This window comes from Mobula birostris, chromosome 7 (assembly GCF_030028105.1).
Source record: "Mobula birostris isolate sMobBir1 chromosome 7, sMobBir1.hap1, whole genome shotgun sequence".
In the NCBI taxonomy this organism is placed as follows: Eukaryota; Metazoa; Chordata; class Chondrichthyes; order Myliobatiformes; family Myliobatidae; genus Mobula; species Mobula birostris.
Genome location: NC_092376.1, coordinates 20,088,597 through 20,110,438, shown reverse-complemented (window position 1 = coordinate 20,110,438; position 21,842 = coordinate 20,088,597). Strand labels below are relative to the sequence as shown.

The 21,842-nt window shown below is 42.8% G+C and overlaps 1 protein-coding gene across 3 annotated transcripts in view; it reads left to right on the top strand.

The window, feature by feature from the left end:
- The window catches only part of LOC140200037 (cohesin subunit SA-2-like), a 153,328-nt gene that overhangs the window by 81,925 nt on the left and 49,561 nt on the right, over positions 1-21,842 (top strand). For all 3 annotated transcript variants that reach the window (XM_072262691.1, XM_072262689.1, XM_072262690.1), the window contains exons 13-20: positions 3,251-3,330; positions 6,090-6,197; positions 9,547-9,661; positions 10,339-10,456; positions 10,543-10,646; positions 15,148-15,240; positions 16,447-16,542; positions 19,848-20,051. In XM_072262691.1, coding sequence (XP_072118792.1) covers positions 3,251-3,330; positions 6,090-6,197; positions 9,547-9,661; positions 10,339-10,456; positions 10,543-10,646; positions 15,148-15,240; positions 16,447-16,542; positions 19,848-20,051 — 918 coding nt within the window. The remainder of the gene's footprint in view (positions 1-3,250; positions 3,331-6,089; positions 6,198-9,546; positions 9,662-10,338; positions 10,457-10,542; positions 10,647-15,147; positions 15,241-16,446; positions 16,543-19,847; positions 20,052-21,842) is intronic.

The window sequence follows — 21,842 nt, the reverse complement described above, 5'->3', positions numbered from 1 at the left end:
TGAGATTTTTCAAAACCAATGTTGTGTCAGTGCGTGCAGACCTGTGTCCTGGGTTATTTAACTGACAGACCCTAATATATGTTAGTGCATACACTAATTAATCTGTTTAAGAGCTTCACATGATCTATAGTCTAAATGTGTTTAAGAAGCAGTTAGTATACTCAGTGGCCACTTCATTAGGTATACCTGTACACCTGCTTGTTAATCCAAGTATCTAATCAGTCAATCCTGTGTCAGCGACTCGATGCCTAAAAGCGTGCAGGCATGGTCAAGAGGTTCAGTTGTTGTTCAGACCAATCAGCAGAAAGGGGAGGAAATGTGATCTAATGTTGTTCCATTATTCAAGAAGGGAACCAGGAATAATTCTGGAAACCATAGAGTGATGAGTCTTACATTGGTAATAGGGGAAGTTACTGGCGAGCTTAGGGACAAGATTTATTTGGAAACCATGGCTTAATTAAGGAGAGGCAGCACGGCTTTGTGTGGGGCAAGTTGTGTTTTACTAACTTGATTGAGTTTTTATGATGAGGTGACTCTTCAAGGTGATTGATGACGGTAGAGCTGTGGATGTTTTTTAAATGGATTTCAGTAAGGTGTTTGTCAAGTTCCCTCATAGGAGGCTCGTCTAGAAGATGAAGAAGCATGGGATCCATTGTGAGTTGGCCACTTGGATTCAGAACTGGCTTTCCTAAAGAAAACAGAGGATAGTGGTCAAAGGGACTTAGTCTAGCTGGAGGTCTGGGTTTCTTCTGTAACTTTAAAAACATTAAACTAATTCAAAGGAAAAGAAGTTTAATTTTGTCTTTTACTTTAAGTGAGGCGTGCACATATCCTATGGTGGCATCATGACGTATGCAGTTCATGCATTTTCACATATAACCCGTTATGAATTGTTTAAATGAACAAGAATGCTTAATCAAAGATTACTCAAGTATTACTGAAATATTAAATACACTAGTATGATTAGTGGTGATCCGCAGGGCTCTGTACCGGGACCTCTGCTGCCTGTGATGGATGTAAATGACCTGGATGAAAATGTAAAGGGGTGGTTTGGTAAGTTTTCAGATGCTGTGAAGATTGGTGGTGTTGTGGATAGCTTATAACACTGGCCCAGAATACATTGAGGTACAGATCAGTTGCAAATATAGGCAGATGGAGTTTAACCCAGATAAATGTGAGGTGTTGCACCTTAGTAGGTCAAATGTAAAGAGACAGGACCCTGTTAAAGGAAAGACTCTAACAATGTTGAAGAGCAGAGGAAGACTCTAACAATGTTGAAGAGCAGAGGAAGACTCTAACAATGTTGAAGAGTAGAGGGATGTTGTAGTCTAAGTTCAGAGCTTTCTGAAAGTGGCTACCCAAGTTGGTAGGGTAGTTAAGAAGGTATATGGCATGCTTGCCTTCGTTAGTTGAGGCATTGAATTGAAGAGTCTGCAAGTTATGTTGCAGCTTTATAATACTCTAGTTAGGCTGCATCTGGAGTATTGCATACAGTGCTGGTCACTTCACTATAGGAAGGATGTCAAGGCTTTAGAGAGAGTGCAGATGAGGTTTACTAGGCTGCTGCCTGGATTAGAGTGCATGTGCTATAACAAAAGGTTGGGCAAACTTAGGTTGTTTTCTCAACAGCAGCGGAGGCTGAGGGGAGATCTGATAGAAGTTTATAAGATTACGAGAGGCATTAGTAGAAAGATAATATCTTTTTCCCAGGGTTGAAACATCTAATATCAGAGGGCACGCCTTAAGGGTGAAAGGGGGTAATTTCAAAGGAGATGTAGTCATAGTCATAGTCATACTTTATTGATCCCTGGGGAAATTGGTTTTCATTACAGTTGCAACATAAATAATAAATCCATAAATAGTTAAATAGTAATATGTAAATTATGCCAGGAAATAAGTCCAGGACCGGCCTATTGGCTCAGGGTGTCTGACCCTCCAAGGGAGGAGTTGTAAAGTTTGATGGCCACAGGCAGGAATGACTTCCTATGACGCTCTGTGTTGCATCTCGGTGGAATGAGTCTCTGGCTGAATGTACTCCTGTGCCCAACCAGTACATTATGTAGTGGATGGGAGACATTGTCCAAGGTGGCATGCAACTTGGACAGCATCCTGTTTTCAGACACCACCGTGAGAGAGTCCAGTTCCATCCCCACAACATCACTGGCCTTACGAATGAGTTTGTTGATTCTGTTGGTGTCTGCTACCCTCAGCCTGCTGCCCCAGCACACAACAGCAAACATGATAGCACTGGCCACCACAGACTTGCAGAGGGCTATGAAGGGCTAGTTTTTACACAGGGAATGCAAAAAGGGATGGATATGGATATTGTATAGGCAGAGCGGAGTAGTTAGTTTGCCCATTTGACTACTAATTTAATTGGAACGGTACAGCATTATGGGCTGAAAGGCCTCTTCCAGTGCTGTATTGTTCTATTACTGACTTTGACCATGGAATGATTGTTGGCCGCAGAAACTACTGACCTCCAGGGATCTTTTTACACACAACAGAATCTAGAGTTCACAAAAATCAAAAAAACCCAAGATAAGATGTTAATAGCCCTTGTGCTAATGGGCTGTGAACATTTGTTTGAGATTGCCTTGATGTTGGGAGAGAGTGGTGCGTAAACCAAAAAAAAGTCAGGTGAGCGGCAGTTCTGTAGGTGAAAAGACTTTGTTAATGAGAGAGGCCAGACTGGTTCAAGTTGACAGTAACACAAATTATCACAAGTTACAACAGTGATGTGCAGAAGAGCATTTCTGAATGCACAGCACATCAGGTCTTGAAGTGGATGGGAAGAACCCACCCTGGGTTCCATTCCTGTACGTAATAAGGTGGCCACGTGTTGTGTGTTTAATATTTCAGTAATATTTGAGAAAAAATGTAAATATATTGTTTGATTAAGCATTCTTGTTTAAATAATTAATTACGGTTATATGTAAAAGTACGTAAATGGCATTCGTCATAATTCCACCATGTTATGAGTGTGTGCCTTGCTAAAAGTAAAAACGAAACTAACGTACATGCATTCTGGACTCTCTTGTTTTTATTTCAATTAGTTTCATGTTTATGAGTTACAAAACATAACACTACTGATTGTATTAGTGCAATTCTTGAATTCTTATTTGAACATTAAGATATTACAAATGTATCACAACTGTGGAGGTCATATCCACTGCTCTTTTTAGTGAATGGGCCCAGTTTAACTATCTGAAATCTCCTAACCACACCATGTCCTTTTCCTTTCCAATAGGACAGAATCAAATCAATGACTCTGGACACTGAAAGTGAAGTAGCTGTACAAGCAATTAAGGTGTTAACTCTCATGTTGGAGTGAGTAATTATCTCCTTATTGTTTTCTGATACAATGGGGATTTTCCCAATTATGTCAGCACTTTTGGAATAATAGTGATCCTAAGCATTTTGGGATTTCACAAAATTGAGGAAATCTGTTAGACGCTGGAAATCCAAAGAATCACATGCAAAATGCTGGAGGAGCTCAGCAGGGCAGGCAGCATCTCTGGAAAAGAGTAAACAATCGGTGTTTCAGGCTGGCACCCTTCTTCAGGGCTGAGAGGGAAGAGTGGAGATGGCTGAATGAAAAGGTGGGGGGGGGAAGGCTAGCTGGAAGGTGGTAGGCAAAGCCAGATGGGTGGGTAAGGTCAAGGGGTTTGGAAGAAAGTATCTGATAGGTGTGGAGAGTGGACAATAGGAGAAAGGGAACGGGGGAGGGGGGGAGACCCAGGGGAAGTAATAGGCAGGTGAGAAGTGAAAGGTCAGAGTGGTGAAGAGAGGAGGGTGGGGGATTTGTTAACTAGAAGGAGAAATTGATATTGATGCCATCAGAATGGAGAGTACTCAGACTGAATATAAGATGATGCTCTGCCACCCTGAGTGAAGGTAGCGGAGTGAAGGGATATGGGGAGAAGGCAGGAAAAGGGTACTGATTGTGGATGATCAGCCATGATCACAGTGAATGGTAGTGCTGGCTTGAAGGGCTGAATGGCCTACTCCTGCACCTAGTGTCTATTGTCTGGGGGTAACTTCATCTTGGCACAAGACACATTGGAACAGGAATGGGAATCTTTCGGGATTTGCACAATTAGAATTGGAATTGGTTTGTTAGTGTCAAATGTACCAAGATGTGGGGTAAAAAAAAAGCTTGTCTTGCATACTGTTCATATAGATCAGATCATCACTGAGGTAGAGCAAGGTAAAACAGTAAAAATGTAGAATAAAGTGCAACAGGTCCAAAGAAGGTGCTGTGCAGGTAGACAGTAAAGTGCAAGATCCTAACAAGGTAGATTGTGAGGTCAAGAGTCCTAATAGGAATCAATCAATAGTCTTTTAACAGCAGGGTCAAAGCTGTTCTTGAGTTGTAACTCTGCTTCTGTCGGCTGCGTAAGTCTAGGGAAGACACCCCCCAAATGTGGGAGATTGAAGTGCAAGCCCCCCCAATGTGGGAGATTGAAGTGCAAGCCCCCCCCCATGCCCCTGTTTGTGTGGATGCTGTGTGATTTGTTCCCCTGTTACAAATCAGTGCCACGAAACAACAAACAGTACACCACATACAATTAAATGATTTAGCTTTATAATTCTTAATTTGACTGAAGGGTTAGTAAAGGAAAAGCAAAAAGAGAAAACAGCCCATTTTAATGAAACAGTCTAACGTGCACAAGTTGGAGCTCCACAGTTTCCCCTTCGCCGATCCTCCTTCAATCTCCCCGGGCTTCATCGAACCACGACCCCACTCCGGCTCGGGTCCTCTGACCTCTTCTCTCCGGTGTCTTCTCTCTTCTCCCCCTCTCAAAAAGAGCCCAAGCCCAATCTTAGTGTCCCTCAGCAGTGAAACCTCCCCTGAATTCGTTCATCCCAATTGGATGGCACACATTTCTCCTGTCTCTTATTTTCAACAGTAATCCAGACAAGCAGCTTACACAGAGAACAGGAAAGCATTACAGAGAAAAAATATGAACCATGTGAACCAGGGCATTAGAGACTGTTCTCTCAGTATCTTGTGCAATGTGGGAGACGGGGAAGAGAGTGGGGTGGGGTCTTTGATTATGCTGGCTTTTTTTACTGACCTAAAGACAGAGTTATGGAGGGGAGGCTGGTTTGTATGATGTGCTGAGCTTTGTCCACAACTCTCTGCAGTTTCTTGAAGTCACGTGCTGAGCAGTTGCCATTCCAATCCATGACACATCCAGATAGGGTGCTTTCTCTGGTGCATCAATAAAAGTTGCTTACTTTTTCAATGATATGCAACACTTACCAATTATTTCTAGCTCATAACTCAATTTCAGTATGTTCTTGCTCATGATAAAGTCCATTTGTTCAAAATAGCTTCTATTCCCTTCTATCCTGTAGAAATCCAGTTGACTGAATTGAACTAAAATTGAATGCCTGACCATTCAATTTTATCCTAGACTTTTAATAGATTAAGGCACTCTCATTCCTTCCTATTATGTAACATTGGGGTGCACTAACAGCAGTAGCATTAGTGGAGTGGAGTATCTGTCCAGCATCCTGCACTGATTATTCCAGAGATCAGAGGCCAAATCCAGTCGGAAAAGTTAGACAGAGTTGGAAAAAAAAATCAGAGTGTAACATATCAAAAAGAGAATTAACAAAGTGAACCTTGTTCTTATGGGGAATTAATAATAGAGAATAGTGAAGTATTTTGCATCAGTCACATATAGCATACAAGCAACATTCTGGAAATGCTTTAAGTCATGAATTGGAAGGGCAGAACTTGGGACAATTGGAATCGCTCTGATAGGGAGGCTGAGGAAATTGTTGGAATTGGGAATCAACAAAATCATGAGTCCCAGGGTCTTAAACGAAATGGTTAATGAGGTAGTTGGTGTAAGTAAAAATAAACATGGATGCTGGGAAGTCTGAAATAAAAACAAGAATTGCTGGAAAAATTCAGGTCAGGCAGCATTTGTGGAAAAAGAAACAGAATGTTTCAGGTTGAAGATCTGTTGTCAGAACAGAGAGGAAATGTTGCAATGGTCATAAAAATATTGGAGCAATGTACTCAAAACTCAGATTAAAACACTGGCACTTCTCTGTTCCATGATTTTCTGTAGGAACTGCGAAGATGCATTGACTTCAGCAGACTGCGAACAGCTCTACCATTTTGTGTACTCGGCACACAGGCCCGTTGCTGTGGCCGCTGGAGAATTCCTGCATACGAAGTAAGCTTGGATTTTCTCAACGAGCCCGACGAGGGGCCGGAACATCTTATTCTGTTTTCTCATTGGTCATTCACAGGAGAGGGGAGGCCACGGAGGAAGAAGTGATCATGGGAACTAGAGGTTCCAAACCAACAGGAACAGATGAGCCCATGTAATTCCTGGCTTGCTCCAACTCCTAGTACACAGTGGACCATGTTCTTCCACCATTCCAGTTCAAACTCTTTCTCCCTTGAGTTGAAGAATCTAGGAATTCCAGTTTCTGAGTTTTAGAAGAATGAGGGGTGATTTCATTGAAACCTATCAAATACTGAAAGGCCTAGATAGAGTGGATGTGGAGAGGATATTTCCTTTTGTGGGAGAGTTTAGGACCAGAGGGTACTGTCTCAGAATTAGAGGGATGTTCATTGAGAACAGAGATGAGGAAGAATTTCTTTAACCAGAGTATTGTGAATCTGTAGAATTTATTGCCACAAATGGCTGTGAAGGTCAAGTCATTGGGTATATTTAAACATGTAGCTGTTAGATTATTGATTAGTCAGGGCATCAAAGGTTACTGGGAGAAGGCAGGAGAATGGGGTTGAGAGGGATAATTAATCAGCCATGATGGAATGGAGGAGCAGACTTGATAATTTTGCCTCTATGTCTTATGAGTGCATTAAATTAAATTAATTTATTTAAAGAAACAGCACATTAACAGGTCCTTCAGGTCCAATGGGCCAACGCCACCCGGTTACACCCATGTGACCAATTTACTTACTAAGCCAGCGGTCCCCAACCACCGGGCCGCAAAGCACGTGCTACCGGGCCGCGAGGAAACGATATGATTTGGCGACATGAGTCAGCTGCACCTTTCCTCATTCCCTGTCACGCCCACTGTTGAAGTTGAACGCACGCGGGGTCATTACCCGCGCGTCATCCATGTCAGCGTGGGAAGAAGATCAACTCCTCCAGCTTGCAAATGACGGTGGGCTGAAAAGTATGTTTAACATAACATCTCTGCTGGCATTCCGGATCAAAGTCAAGGCTAAAAATCCTGAGGTAGCCACGAAAGCACTGCTTCCATTTCCAACATATCTCTGCAAAGTGGGCTTTTCTGCAATGATTGCAATGAAAGCTAAATTGCGGAATAGACTGGACATGAGGAACCCCCTTCGAGTATCGCTGTCTCCCATCACCCCTCGATAGGACTGTCTTGTTACAGGGAAACAAGCCCAGGGCTCCCACTGATACAGCGATATTGGTGTGTTGCAATGATTTTATATGTTCATACGGGGGAAATATGTGCTATGTGTTTAATATCCAAACATTACTTAAAATGTTATGATGCTATTGACTTCTAAGTGACTCATAATTGACTTATCACTATATTCATGCGCTGTGTTATATAAAACCTAAAATAACACTACTATACAGTAAAAGCAGGAATGATATGATAAATACACAGCCTATATAAAGTAGAAATAATGCATGTACAGTGTAGTTTCACTGAACAGAATCACCAAAAACGATTTGTAGAAAAAAGGGGCACGTACACGCATGCACACACAGGAGCCCGCGCAAGGCTTCATGGTCATGGTAGACTTTCTTGGGGTAAACACAACGTATTTGACTGCTACTCTTGTCCGTTGGCAACCCTCCCCCCCCCCCCCGCCCCCCTGCCGGTCAGCTGGCCTGCAAGAATATTGTCAATAATAAACTGGTCCGCAGTGCAAGAAAGGTTGGGGACCCCTGTACTAAGCCATACGTATTTGGGATGTGGGAAAAAACTGGAGACCCTGCAGTATCTTTGTATCTTCACTGGCCACAGGAATAGTACCAGATGATTGGAAGGTTTCAAATATTATTTCTTTGTTCAAGAAAGGGATAGCCCTGGGAATTATAGACCAGTGAGTCTTACTTCAGTGGTGGGCAAATTATTAGAGAAAGTTCTTAGAGACAGGATTGATGAGCATTTGAGCAAGCACGGTCTGATTAGGTATAGTCAGCATGGCTTAGTGAGGGGCAGGTCATGCTTCACGAGCTTGACTGAATTCTTCGAGGATGTGACAAAGCACATTGATGAAGGCAGAGCAGTGGTTGTGGTGTATATGGATTTTAGTAAAGCACTTGATTAGTTTTCCCATGGTGGTCTTGTTCAGAAAGTCTTTAGGTGTGAGATCCAGGGAAACTTGGTTGGGTAGATTCAGAATTGGCTTGCCCCTAGATTCTGTCTGGAGATCAACGACAGTGGTATTCCACGGGGATCTGTTCTGGGACACCTACTCTTTATGATGTTTATAAATAACTTGGATAAAGAAGTGGAAGGGTGGTTTAGTAAGTTTGCAGATGACATGAAGGCTGGTAGAATTGAGACAGGTTGTCCTAGGATGCAACAGGATATTGACAGGATGCACAGTGGGCAGAGAGGTGGCAGATGGAGTTCAACCCAGAGACTATGAAATGATTCACATTGAAAGGTCAAATTTGAAGGCAGAATACAGGGTTAATGGCAGGATTCTTGGCAGTGGGGAGGAACAGAGTGATATTCGGGTCCGTGTCCATAGATACCTCAAAGTTGCCGTGCAAGTTGATAGGGTGGTTAGAAAGGTGTATGGTATGTTGGTCTTCAATAGTTTGGGGATTAATTTCAAGAGTCGCGAGTTACTGTTGCAGCTCTATAAAACCCTGGTTAGACCACACTTGGAATATTGTGCTCAGTTCTGGTCACTTCAATAAAGGAAGGACGTAGAAGTTTGACCAGGGTGTTGCCTGGATTAGACAGCATGTCTTATGATAGGTTGAGTGTGCTCGGGCCTTTCTCTTTGGAGTGAAAGAAAACGAGAGCTGTACAAGATGATGAGAGTGGATAGCCAGAGACTTGTGTCCCAGGATGGAAATGGCTGATACCAGGGGAGATAATTTTAAGGTGATTGGAGGAAAGTATAGAGAGGAGTTCAGAGTTAAGTCCTTTACACCGAGAGTTGTGGGTGCATGGAATGCCCTGCCAGGGGTGGTGGTAGAGGCAGATACATTAAGGACATTTAGGACACCCTTAGATGGATATTAGAAAAATGGAGGGCTCTGTAGATCTATGTAAGATCTTATAGAAAAGGTTAAAAGGTTGGCATGACGTTGTGGGCCGTGGGACCTGAACTGTGCTTTAATGTCAATGTTCTAAAAGCCACGAGGTTCCAGGAAGAACGCACAAACTTCCTACAGATAGTGGTGGCATTGAAGCTCCGGTCACTGCTGTTGTAATGATGGTACGCAAACCACCATGCCACCACGCCGCTTTGATAGTCCTATAAATAGTGCTTTTTTGACAAAGAAGTATGAGACCCTCTAATCATAGGAAATGTTTGTTTTTTAGGTTGTTTTGCAGCCAGGATTCTGAAATTCAAGATGAATTGTCTGAAAGAAAGGAGAGAGCCACCTGTAACATCAGCCACTTAATGACTCTGGTGAACTTCTATCTGGAGAGTGAGGTGGGATTAACGTTTGGCTGTACTATAGTATTAATGATCATATTGGGGAAAGGATTGAGAGTTATGTCTGCTGAAGTGAGAGTTGTGTTGATTGCAAAGCATCTCTACCTACAGCAAGGAATTGGAATTAGGTTGGGTTTATTGGTCCGAAACGCAGTGAAGAGTTTTTCTTGCATTCTGATCATACATATTACATGAATACATAGCGCACTGCTGTAGAGCAGGGTAAAACAGTAACAATGCTGAATGAAGTATAACAGTTACAGAGCAAGTGCAGTGCAGGTAAATGTTAAGGCGTAATGCCATAATGAGGCAGATTATGAGGTCAAGAGTCTATGGAGGGAACCATTCAATAGTCTTACAATAGTGGGGTAGAAGCAGTTCTTGAGCCTAGTGATGCGTGCTTTCAGGCTTTTGTATCTTCTGCCCAATGGAAGAGGGGAGAAAAGAGAAGTGGGACCTTTCATTATGTTGGCTGCTTTACTGAGGCACTGTAAATGAGTGGGATTTAAAGAATTGATAGATAGTGCTGTATGACACATGCCTACAAAATTCTTGGTACGTGCCATCTTGGACAGGTGTGCCATAGATTCGTCTTATGGAGTCCTACTTTAAGGACAAGATCTTAATTTGAAGATCACACCCATAAACTCCTTGTTACCATATATTCTCTTCAGGGGTACACCCATTCAGCTTACCTCGTTGACAGCCTCTGGGATCACTCGGCATTCCTACTGAAGGACTGGGAGTCCATGACGGCCATACTGTTAAAAGATGGCGGTACGGGAGACAAAGGTGAGGAAGTTGTGTAAGGACCAGCTCTAAGGTCATTGCAGTTGTTTCGAAAACTTTGTATCCTTGAGATTCTGCTGTCTTTCCAGGTTTCACTAACCTGCAGAAGAAGGGACTGGTGGAGATCATGCTGAGCTCGATACGGCAGGCGGCAGAAGGCCTCCCTCCTGGTGGCAGGTGCTTGGGAAAGAAGGTTAGTCTCTTCAGAATCAGAATAGGGTCATCATCACTGACACATGCCGTGACATTTATTGTTTTGTGGTAGCGGTACAGTGTAAGACATAAAAAATGGCTGTGAATTGCAATATAAAAAAAATAGTACCAAAGGTGAATAGTGATATAGTGTCCATGGGTTCAGAAATCTGATGGTGGAGGAGAGGCTGTTTCTAAACCATTCAGGCTCCTGTACCTCCTCTCTGATGGTAGTAATGAGCAGAGGGCTGGTCCCGAATGGTAAGGGTTCTTAATGATGGATGGTGGATGCTGCCTTCGTTTTGAAATGTATAGATGGTGGAGATGGAGCTGGCTGAGCCGCCAGCCCCTGACCCTCCTCTATACCATGTGGTGATGCAAGCAGTCAGAATTCTCTTCACCGTACATCTGTAGAAATTTGCAACAATCTTTGGTGACAAACCAAATCTCCTGAAACTCCTAATGAAGTAGAGCCCTCTTTGTGATTGCATTAGTGTGTTCGGCCCAAGGTAGATAGTCCAAGATGTTGAAGCCCAGGAATCTGTGGGGACAAAAGGTCTCTTTCTATTCTGTGAGAAGTTGTTCCTACACATATCAATTTTAAATAACTGCTTCCTAATCTTGCAACAATGTTCCCTAATTTGAGGCTCTCCTAGTAGTGGAAATATCTCAGTATCTACCATGTCAAGTTCCTGCAGATTCCTGCCTCTTTCAATAACATCACCTTTCTAAACGCTAATAAATACTGATACATCTTTTTTGGATCTTCATCATAAAACAACTCCCTCATCCTAAGAATTAGCCTGGTGAAACATGACTATACAATACCAGTACTGATTCAAACTAGTACTTCAATTCAAAGATTCAAAGTACATTTATTATCAAAGTATACAACCCTGAGATTTGTCTTTCCACAGACAGCCACAGAACAAAGAAACACCTTGGAATCCATTCAAAGAAACCATCAAACACCCAATGCACAAAAAAAGAACAAATCATGCAAATGGGAAAATCGAGCAAAAAATACAGAATACATAAATTCAAACCACAAAATAATTGAAACAGTCCAGGGATGTTCAGTTCAGTTTAGTTCAGTTCAACTTAACACTGTGTCTTTTGTTGACTGAAGGTTACAGAGCCAGTCCTCACTCCTTGATCAAAATCGCACCAAATAGCAATTAAAAAAAAAGAAACATAAAGCATAAACACATCATCATCAGCAACACACACAAAATGCTGGATGAACTCAGCAGACTAGGCAACATCTATGGAAAGGAGTAAACGGTTGATGTTTCAGGAAAGTAGGCAGAGGGGATGGTGTGGCTCTGCTGGTAAAAAATGGCATCAAATCTTTAGATGTGACAGAGGATCAGAAGATGTTGAATCCTTGCGGGTTGAGTTAAGAAACTACAAGGATAAAAAGACCCTGATGGCAGTTATATACAGGCCTCCAAACAGTAGCTAGGATATGGACTATAGAGTACAATGGGAAATAGAAAAAGGCATGTCAAAAGGACAATGTTATGATAGTCATGGGAGATTTTAACATGCAGGTAGATTGGGAAAATCAAGTTCATAATGGATCTGGAAAGAATGAACTTGTTGAATGCCTCTGAGATGGATTTTTGGAGCAGCTTGTCATTGAGCCTACCAGGGGATCACCTAAACCGGATTGGGTGTTATGTAATGAACTGGAGGCAATTAGGGAGCTTAAGGTAAAGGAACCCTTAGGAGACAGTGATTACAATATGATTGAGTTCAACTTGAAATTTGATAGGGAGAAAGTAAAGTCTGATTTCAGTGGAGTAAAGGAAATTACAGTGGTATGAGAGAGGAGTTGGCCAGAGTAAATTGGAAGGAGATGCCGACAAGGTTGACAGCAGAGCAGCAATGACTTGAGTTCTTGGGAAAAATGAAGAAGGTGCAGGATAGATGTATTCCAAAAGCAAAGATATACTGTGAAGGCAAACTAGTACAATTGTGGAAGTCAAAGCTAATGTAAAAGCAAAAGAGAGGGCATACAACAAAGCAAAAATTAGTGAGAAGACAGAGGATTGGGAAACTTTAAAAAACCTACAGAGAGCACAAAAAAAATAATTGGGAGGGAAAAGATGAAATATTAAAGCAAGCTAGCAAACGATATCAAGGTGGATTAAAAAAAGCTTTTTCAGGTAAATAAAAAATAAAAGACAGCTGAGAGTGGGTATAGGCGTGCTAGAAAATGAGGCTGGAGAAATAATAACAGGGGCCAAGGAGATGTAAGATGAACTAAATGAGTATTTTGCATCAGTCTTCACTGTGAAAGACACTAACTGTGTGCCAGATGTTGAAGGGTACGAGGGAAGAGAAGTGAGTGCAGTTACTATTACAAGGGAGAAGGTGCTCAATAAGCTGAAGGACCTAAGGGTACGTAAGTCATCTGGACCAGGTGAAATGCACCCTAGGGTTCTGAAAGAGGTAGCGGTAGAGATTGTGGAGGTATTAGTAATGATCTTTCAAAAATAATTAGACTCTGGCATGATTCCGGAGGACTGGAAAATTGCAAATGTCACTTCACTCTTTAAGAAAGGAGGAAAGCAATTATAGACCAGTTCACCTGACCTCAGTGGTAGGGAAGATTTTGGAGTCAATTGTTAAGGATGAGGTTATGGAATACTTGATGACACAGGACAATATAGGACAAAGTCAGCATGGTTTCCTTAATGGAAAATCTTGCTTGACGAACCGGTTGGAATTCTTTGAGGAAATGATAAGTAGGGTAGATAAGGAGATGCAGTGGATATTGTATATTTGGATTTTCAGAAGGCCTTTGACAAGGTGACAAGTTTTTTTTTTAAATACTTTATTTTCAAATAAAGAGAGGATGGAGATGGAAGTCTTTCCACTGTGTGCTTCAAATCAAATCAAAATTAATGCACGCAGCTATTCAGCATGTTAGATTTTCATTCGTGACAATCTTGGCAAACTCATCAATTAATTTCTTTGTTGTTTAGTGATCACCAGACGCTTTATCACCCCAAATCTTTAAAAATTTAATGTTGTGCCTTTTCTTAAATTTTGCAACCAACTGCTGAATTTTCACAATTATCTTCTATTTTCAGTTTGTTGTGATAGAGCTTAGCTTGTTTCATGATCAGCATACTGATAAGCTGTATATGTTCGCTCCAACGCTGACAAATCCACCCTTTCAATACACAATCGAGATCTTCATTTTTTGCTTCATGCAGATTTTTTTTCTATTTTTCAATAACTTCTCAGATCTGTCTGTGGTGTGTAGGGACCTGCACATCGCCTGGGAACCTTCCCAGTGCCTTGTGGAATTTTCCATTTGTGACCTCATCTCAGCACTCAAAAAAAAAAATAGGATTTTGGAATTTCAGATAAGGAGTACTCAACCTATATATTCTTTTTTAAATAAGGGAGCTCAGACTGTGCCCAGCACTCCAGGTGTGGCCTCACCAACACCCTGTACAACTGTCATACTTCCTTATATCAAAACTCCAACCTCCTTGCAAAGTATTCCAGTATGCCACTTGGATTCCTGCACATCCATGCTAACATGTTTTGATGTTACGCACATAAGAACACTAGATCTCAAGAGGAGATTTACTGGGATGATGAATGGATTAGAGAACATGTCTTACGAGGAAAGGTTGAGTGAGCTAGGACTTTTCTCTTTGCGGTAGGAGGAGAGGTCACTTGATAGAGATGCATAAGATGATAAAAGCTTAGGTAGAGTGGTCAGCCTGCACCTTTATTGCAGAGTGGAAATATTTTTGGTTGTTTGTTCATTTTGTGTGCATTTCTTCACTGATTCTGTTGAGTTTCTTTGTATTTACTGTGAATGCCTGTAAGAAAATGATTCTCTGAGTAGTATATGGATACATATGGATACTTTGATAGTAAATTTACTTTGAACTTGAGATAGGATTTTTTTACGCAGAGTGGAAAGTGCGTGGATTGCACTGCCATGAATGGTGGTAGAGTCAGATATATTCGGGACCTTTAAGAGACCCTTAGATAGGCACATGGATGAAAGAATAATGGAGGGAAATGTTAGATTGATCTTGGGGTAGGTAAAATGGTTGGCACAATATCATGGACTGAAGGTCTGAACTGTTCTACGTTCTATTCAAATCAATGCAATTCATGTTTAATTGTCATTCAACCATACATGAAAACAGCCAATCAAGGCAGTGCTGCTCTGGGGCCAAGGTACAAAACACAGTCCCGACAGTCACACAGAGCACAAAGCACGTACAAGGTAGCAAGCACATGTAAGATACCAGTAAAATACAGCTTGTCGTCTGCTGAGTGAACACCAGGGGGCAGCACTGACTCCTGCCCGGATGCCGCATCACAGCGCCCTCTGGTGGAGCAAACCGGCTCCAACGGCTCTCTCCCAGTGACTAAACAAGCGTACACCACGCATCTGTATCCTCTCTGTTTTTAGACGACACCTGCTACAATGATAATTAATGGGGATCTATTGTCTACTTTAGGTTCAGGTGGTCAAGGAGAGGAAGTCCCAGATGGACGATCGAGCAAAGCTCACGGAACATTTCATTGTGGCTCTTCCACAGCTGCTGGCTAAGGTTTGTGTGGAAGCCGCACCTCATTTTCACACAGAGAGCAGTGAGTATATGACATGAAATAGGCAGTGCTTGAGTCAGGCACAACAGCATCATTTAAGAATGGGTACATGGAAGGGCCGAGATTAAGGGAATATGGGTCGAATGCAGGAATTTGGGACTAGCTGTGTGGGTGCCATGGTCAGCATTGATTTGATAGGCCGAATGGCCCGTGTCTGTGCTATATTGTTCTGTGACTCTATTTTGGTTCAGAGGGCATGCGGCCAGTTATTCCTGCATAGGCACGGAGCATAGTCATCGTGTTATACAACATGGAAACAGCGCCTTCAGCCCAACTCGTTCATGCTGACCAAAATGCCCACTTAAGCTGGTCTCATTTGCCACATTTGTCCCATATCCCTCTAAACAATAGGCATTGGAGGGAAGGTATTGTTTAGGACCAGAGGGCAAGGCCTCAGAATAGAAGTACGTCGCTTCAGAACAGAGATGAAGAGAAATTTCTTTAGCCAGAGTGCGGTGAATCTGTGAAATTCATTTCCACAGATGGCTGGGAAGGCCAAGTCATTATTTTTAAAGCGGAGGTTGATTGGTTCTTGATTAGTAAGGACATCAAAGGTTACAGGGAGAAAGCAGGAGAATGGGGTCAAGAGGGATAATAAATCAGCCATGATGAAATGGCCTAATTCTGCTCCTATGTCTTATAGTCAAATGTCTTTTAAGTGTGGCTGTTGTATCTGCCTCAGCCACTTTTTCTGGCAACTCATTCCATATATGAACCTCTGCAAGAGCAAGTTGCCCTTCAGGCTCCTTTCAAATCTTTCTCTTCTCACCTTAAACCTTTGCTCATTTGTTTTTGATTCCCTGTCCCTAGGAGAAAAGGCTGTGGACATTCACCTTACCTGTACCCTCAGGGTTTTATGCACCTCTATAAGGTCACCCTTGCATTCCAAGGAATGAAGCCCTAGCCTGCCCACCCTTTCCCTACAGCTCCAGCCTTTGAGACCTGTCAAAATTCCCAAGAGATGAACCAATGTTTGACCCTAGTGTCTTCAGAATGTGGGGAGTGGGAAAGTGGAAACCAAACCGTGTGATAGAGATGAAAGAATCCATGAGACTGATTGATTAGTATCTATGAGAATCTTTGAGACCTATGAGACCGTTGGAGCCTGTTGCAACCCAGAATCTGATTTTGTGTACGTTAATTTACAGTATTCCGCTGACGGGGAGAAAGCAATTAAGCTAAACCTTCTACAAATACCCCAGTATTTTGATCTGGAAGTCTACAGTACCGTGCAAATGGAAAAGGTGAGCCAACTGTGTTATTTGGGCCACACCGCATGGAAACAGGTATGTTCTCCCACCAAGTCTGCATCCACCAGCAACCTCCCCCAAGGGGAAGCAGATTCGCCAATTCATTAACGGACACTGGTTGCGAGTAAGCACGTTAACTATTTATTTGCAAGACAAACGGTGAAACACTCAACCAAACATCTAAGTCAAACAGGTACTTACCTAAGTCCCCAAAGTTACAAGACCATAACACTAAACATTTAATGACTCTTCAAGCTACACTTGGTTGCAAATTCTTAACTAAACTGAGCGCCCGAATTGGCAGGAGAAAACAGACATTAAATATACAGACAGTGCAAATACTTATCTAGTGTGCGTACATGGGCATTCTGCACTAAAGCATACCCTCCACTGTTTACCACCTGCATGGCACACGTCTGCCTGGTCCACAGTGACCTGAGGGCAGTAAAGAGACCGCATGATTATGCATGTGAGATTTAAACACCACCAGCACCAGAAACAAGCAGGAGGGGCTCCAATGCTCGTTACACAGGCCAATCCCTGCCTCCCACTGTGGAGTGGCTTTTGGTGAGCAGGTAAGTTAAAACACTTAGTCTAACGCAACTCCACACTAATTTATTGCTTTACAAGGTCATCGAGTCATTCACCACAGAAGTAGGCCCTTCAACCTACCACGTCCACACCAACTTTCACCCATCCATTTTCATTAGTATTACCCGAACCCCATTTTAATCTCTCCATATTCCCTTCAATTTCCCCTAATTTCTGCCAATCACAGGGCAGTTTATAGTGGCCAATTAACCTACTAATGCGCAAGAGAATACCCACAGTGTCACAAGGAGAATGTGCAAACTGCATATAGATGACACCGGAGGTCAGGAATGAACCACCTGGGAGAACCATATCTTCATTAGCGAAAATGCTCAACAGAGGATGTATTTCTTGTGGCAAGTGGTAAAATTCCATCTCCCCAGAACATACTGGTGCAATTCTACACTGCCATCATAGAGAGCGTCCTCACATCAGCCGTTACCGTCTGGCTTGGCGCAGCATCCTCGAATTACAGCGAACTGTGAAGTGGCACTTCTGCTGGTTGTTTCACTTTGTTGCCACTGAAAAAAAATAAAATTGTCAAAGCAATGAAGATTTATCCAGGAGCATCGAAGAGACCAGAAGATACATGGACATTAGAAGCTGAGCTTAGAACACAGAACATAGCAGAGCACAGTAGCTTTTGGCCCACAATCTCATGCCACCCTTTCACCCTACTCCAAGATCAGCCTAATGCTTCTCTCCCACATAGCCCTACTTTTCTCTTTCACCCATGTTCCTATTTAAGAGTCTCTTAAATGTCCCTAATGTACCTGCTTGGGTGGCGGGTGGAGATGTGTCTCTACCAAAGGAGGTTAAGGTGCTCCTTCCCCCTGGTAGCCTGCAGGTCACCCTTGGACAAGGTGTAGCACCTGCTTAGCCCCCCAGTCAGAGTCCCGTAAAGCCACGGGAGCAGGTGGTGGATGGTCGTACGAGCAGCTGGTGCATATCACAAGTCCTGGTTTTGCGACCAGTGACGCCAGGCAGACAATCTCTGAAGGGTATTGATAATGGCTGGGGGGGGGGGGGGGGGGGTCTCCTGTCTTGTAAAGACACTGCCCAGAAGAAGGCAATGGCAAACCACTTCTGTAGAAAAATTTGCCAAGAACGATCATGGCCAAAGACTGTGATTGCTGACGTCATATGACATGACACATAATAATGATGGTGAATTTACCTGCCTCTACCAGCAATCCCTAGCAGGGCATTCCACGCACCTACCACTCTGTGTGTAAAAAAAAAAATACACTACTTCTGACATTGCATCCCCCATACTTCCCTCTAATCACTTTAGAATTATGCCCTCTCATAATAGCCATTGCCTCCCTGGGGAAAAGTTCCTTGCTGGCTAACCACTCGATCTATGCCTCTTATCATCTTACACACCTCTGTCAAGATGCCTCTCGTCCTCCTTCACTGCAACGAGAAAAGCCCTAGCTTACTCAATCTATTCTCATAAGACATGCTCTCTAATCCAGGCAGCATTCCGGGAGTTAATTTACAAATTCAGGAATAGTTTACCTTTTTATCAATGCTCTCACCCAGTTGGCCATTTGCCAGTATTGGGAAGCTGGGGTTTAGATGGCAGAAATTTTCCAGAAACTGACAGTGAGTAAGAACTCACACAATATTGCACATTATGGAATAATTTATGTCTCAATAATAGCAGGTGCTACTAAACTTATCATTACTGTGGCAAATTGCTTCCAGTAAAGATTGCGCCACTGAATGCATGCAATAGCTCACTGGTGGTTAAAAAGATAAGATATCCAACTAAAAATATCACCAAAATCAGCTTTTCTGAGGTAAACTGTGTTAGGTTGTGAGGGCTCAAGATTGGATTGCTGTTGCTGTCAAGAGGAGAAACTGGGGCAGAGGAAATTCATTGCCCGTACATCTGGCCCAGATGCGAGATTGTGTCACTTCGGGCACCAAGCTGATTTGAAGAGCTTGGGAACGGCTTTGGGCTGGGTGGTGAAATCTGGACCCAGGGCGAGCTGCTAGGCGGTGTGGTCTAGGCCCCGAGCCCTTCACAACGGCCGGGTCCTCGTGCGGGGTAGGATCCGCTGTTCAGGCAATTTAAACGTCGGCTCAGATCGGAGGCAAGAGCCAATTTCGCTCGCTTTCCATGACATTCACACTTCCCTCCAGGGGACCAGAATCTTTTGCTCTTCCGTTTTTTTGGTCAATTTAAACGCTGGTCCAGATAGACTGAAAAGACAGGGTGTCGGGATCTGAGGTGAGAACCGATTTCATCTGCTATCCATGATGGTCACTCCTCTTTCTATGGCGCTGAGGCTATGAAGACTGCCCTGGCTGCCATGCTCTGTGCCCACTAATATGATGAACTGATAAGTGAGGCTTTGGGCCTACTCCGGCTGCTCCAGGATTCAGATCTGAGGACTCATTTTGGCTTGGAATGCTGTTGTTCGCTTTGATAGTTTGCGTGATTTGCATTTTTTTTCTTTCTCTTGCACATCCGATGTCGGTCTTCTATTTTTTTCTTTAATTGGGTTCTCTCAGGTTCCATGCTTTGTAGCTACCTGGAAGCAAACAAATCTCAAGGTTGTGTAATTTATACATTCTTTGATAATAAACATGCTTTGAATCATTGGAAAATTAATCTAGGTCAAGGAAGCATGGGTGTTTGGTTGTTGGAATTCCATTGCTCTTCTCACGGTGTTTCCTTTCACTTTTGGAATTGACAGCACTTGGGTACCCTGCTGAAGCAGATAAAGGAGATAGTGGAACAGGAGACAGGATCTGAAGTTCTGGAGTTCTGTTCGAAGGCGTACCTCTTCCTCAGCAAGGAGGAGCTGGCTGCTCACGAGCAAGTGGAACTAGCGAAGAGTCAGTTATTCGACCAGCTTGTGGGGAAGTTCAACCAGCTGCTGAAAGACTTTCTTCACAAGGTGAGATCTCTATATTATTTCTCCTTTTAATTAAGCAATCATTTGCATTTATATATCACCCAATGAAACAAATTTTCCAATGGAGCCAAACTTTGGAAACAGAGTAGAGTGCGACATGCTGTACCTGATTCTGTGATGGATGTTCACTTTCCAGGGCCCGAGAGGCTTATAGGTAAAAACCTGGCTTTCTAGCACAGCTGCAGGACCTTCCCAAAGGTCAAAGTTGTTGGTGATAAAATTAAATTTTAACAAATATTCTTTGTTCAGCTTTTTGTTGTAAATTAGAACCAGTTCCCAGTTCCTAACGTAAATTGCAAGCAGCAATCAGTTTGAAGTTGGAGGCACATTTTTGCAAGGCCACGAGACATGTCTCCATTAGCTAAAGGCTAGACAATGGGGTTATGTTGCTTAGCAGGTCAAACATGGTTACAAGTAGGGACGTTTGTGGACATGGGGTTATCCATCACAGCATTCATTGTGAATGTTTGGGATCTCTTTTGCCAGAGGCTTTTAAGACCATCTCTGTGAGTTACTTTGTCCCAGCAAGGGTATCTGGAAAACATCACATGCAGATGACGTCTTCTAGTAGAAACTAGTATAAATATTGGAATGACAGGAAATTGATAGAAATGGCAAAGAGGATAACAGAAAGATCGATTTACTAAAGGAAGAACTAAGACTTATTCCACAACCTTTGATTCCTGTGATGGATGACTCATTCGTCTGCAACTCACTGGTATGTTCTAGTTTGTAAGAATTGTATCTGTGTTTGTAAATCCTTTGTAGTTTGTAAGTCTTTTGTAACTTGGAAATCTTTTAGAGTGGACAAGAAGGGAATGTTTCCTATAGTGGGAGGATCCAGGAGCAGAGAGGGACAGCCTCAGAACAGAGGGATGTCCCTTTAGAACAGAGTTGAGGAGGAACTTCTTTAGCCAGAGGGTGGTGAATCTGTGGAATTCATTGACACAGGTGGCTGTGGAGGTCAAATCCTTCAGAATATTTAAAGTGAAGATTGACAAGTACTTGATTATTCAGGCTACAGGGAGAAGGCAGAAGAATAGTGCTGAGTGGGAAATACATCATCCATGATGGAATGATGGAGCAGACTCGATGGGCCGAAGGCCATAATTCTGCTCCTATGAATTATGGTCCAATGATAATAATAAATACAGCCATGAACACAAAAATGGAGTGGTGCAAATATTGTAATGTAAAATAAAAGTGACAACAGTGAAATAGCTGAGAGGTTGAGTTGAGAATATGAGAATGTGGCAGCACTGCTGGGAAGAAGTGAAAATGGTGGTTGGTTTGGGAGTCTAGTGGGGAAGAAACAGCCGTTCCAGGCTTTTGAGCTCTTGTGTCTTCTCCAAGAAGATAGAAGAGAGAAAAGTGAACGGCCAGTGTTGCATGATTAGAGTCAGGTTAATTGTCACTGACATAAGTCATGAAATGTATTACTTTGTGGGAGCTGGACAGTGCAAGACATAAAAAAAATTATATGTTACAATATAAACATAAATAAACAGTGCAAGAGAGGAATAGTGAGGCAGTGCTCATGGGTTGATGGATCATTTAGAAATCTGATGGCAGAGGGAAAGAAGCTGTTCCTAAAACACTAGTGTGGGCTTTCAGACTCCTGTGCCTCTGCCTTGTTGGTAGGAATGAGGAGAGGGCACGTCCTGGATGGTGAGGGTACTTCGTGATGAATGCTGCCTTCCTGAGGCACCGTCTGTGGAAGATGTCCACGATGGAGGTGAGGCTTGTGCGCGTGAAAGAACTGGTTGAGTCTAC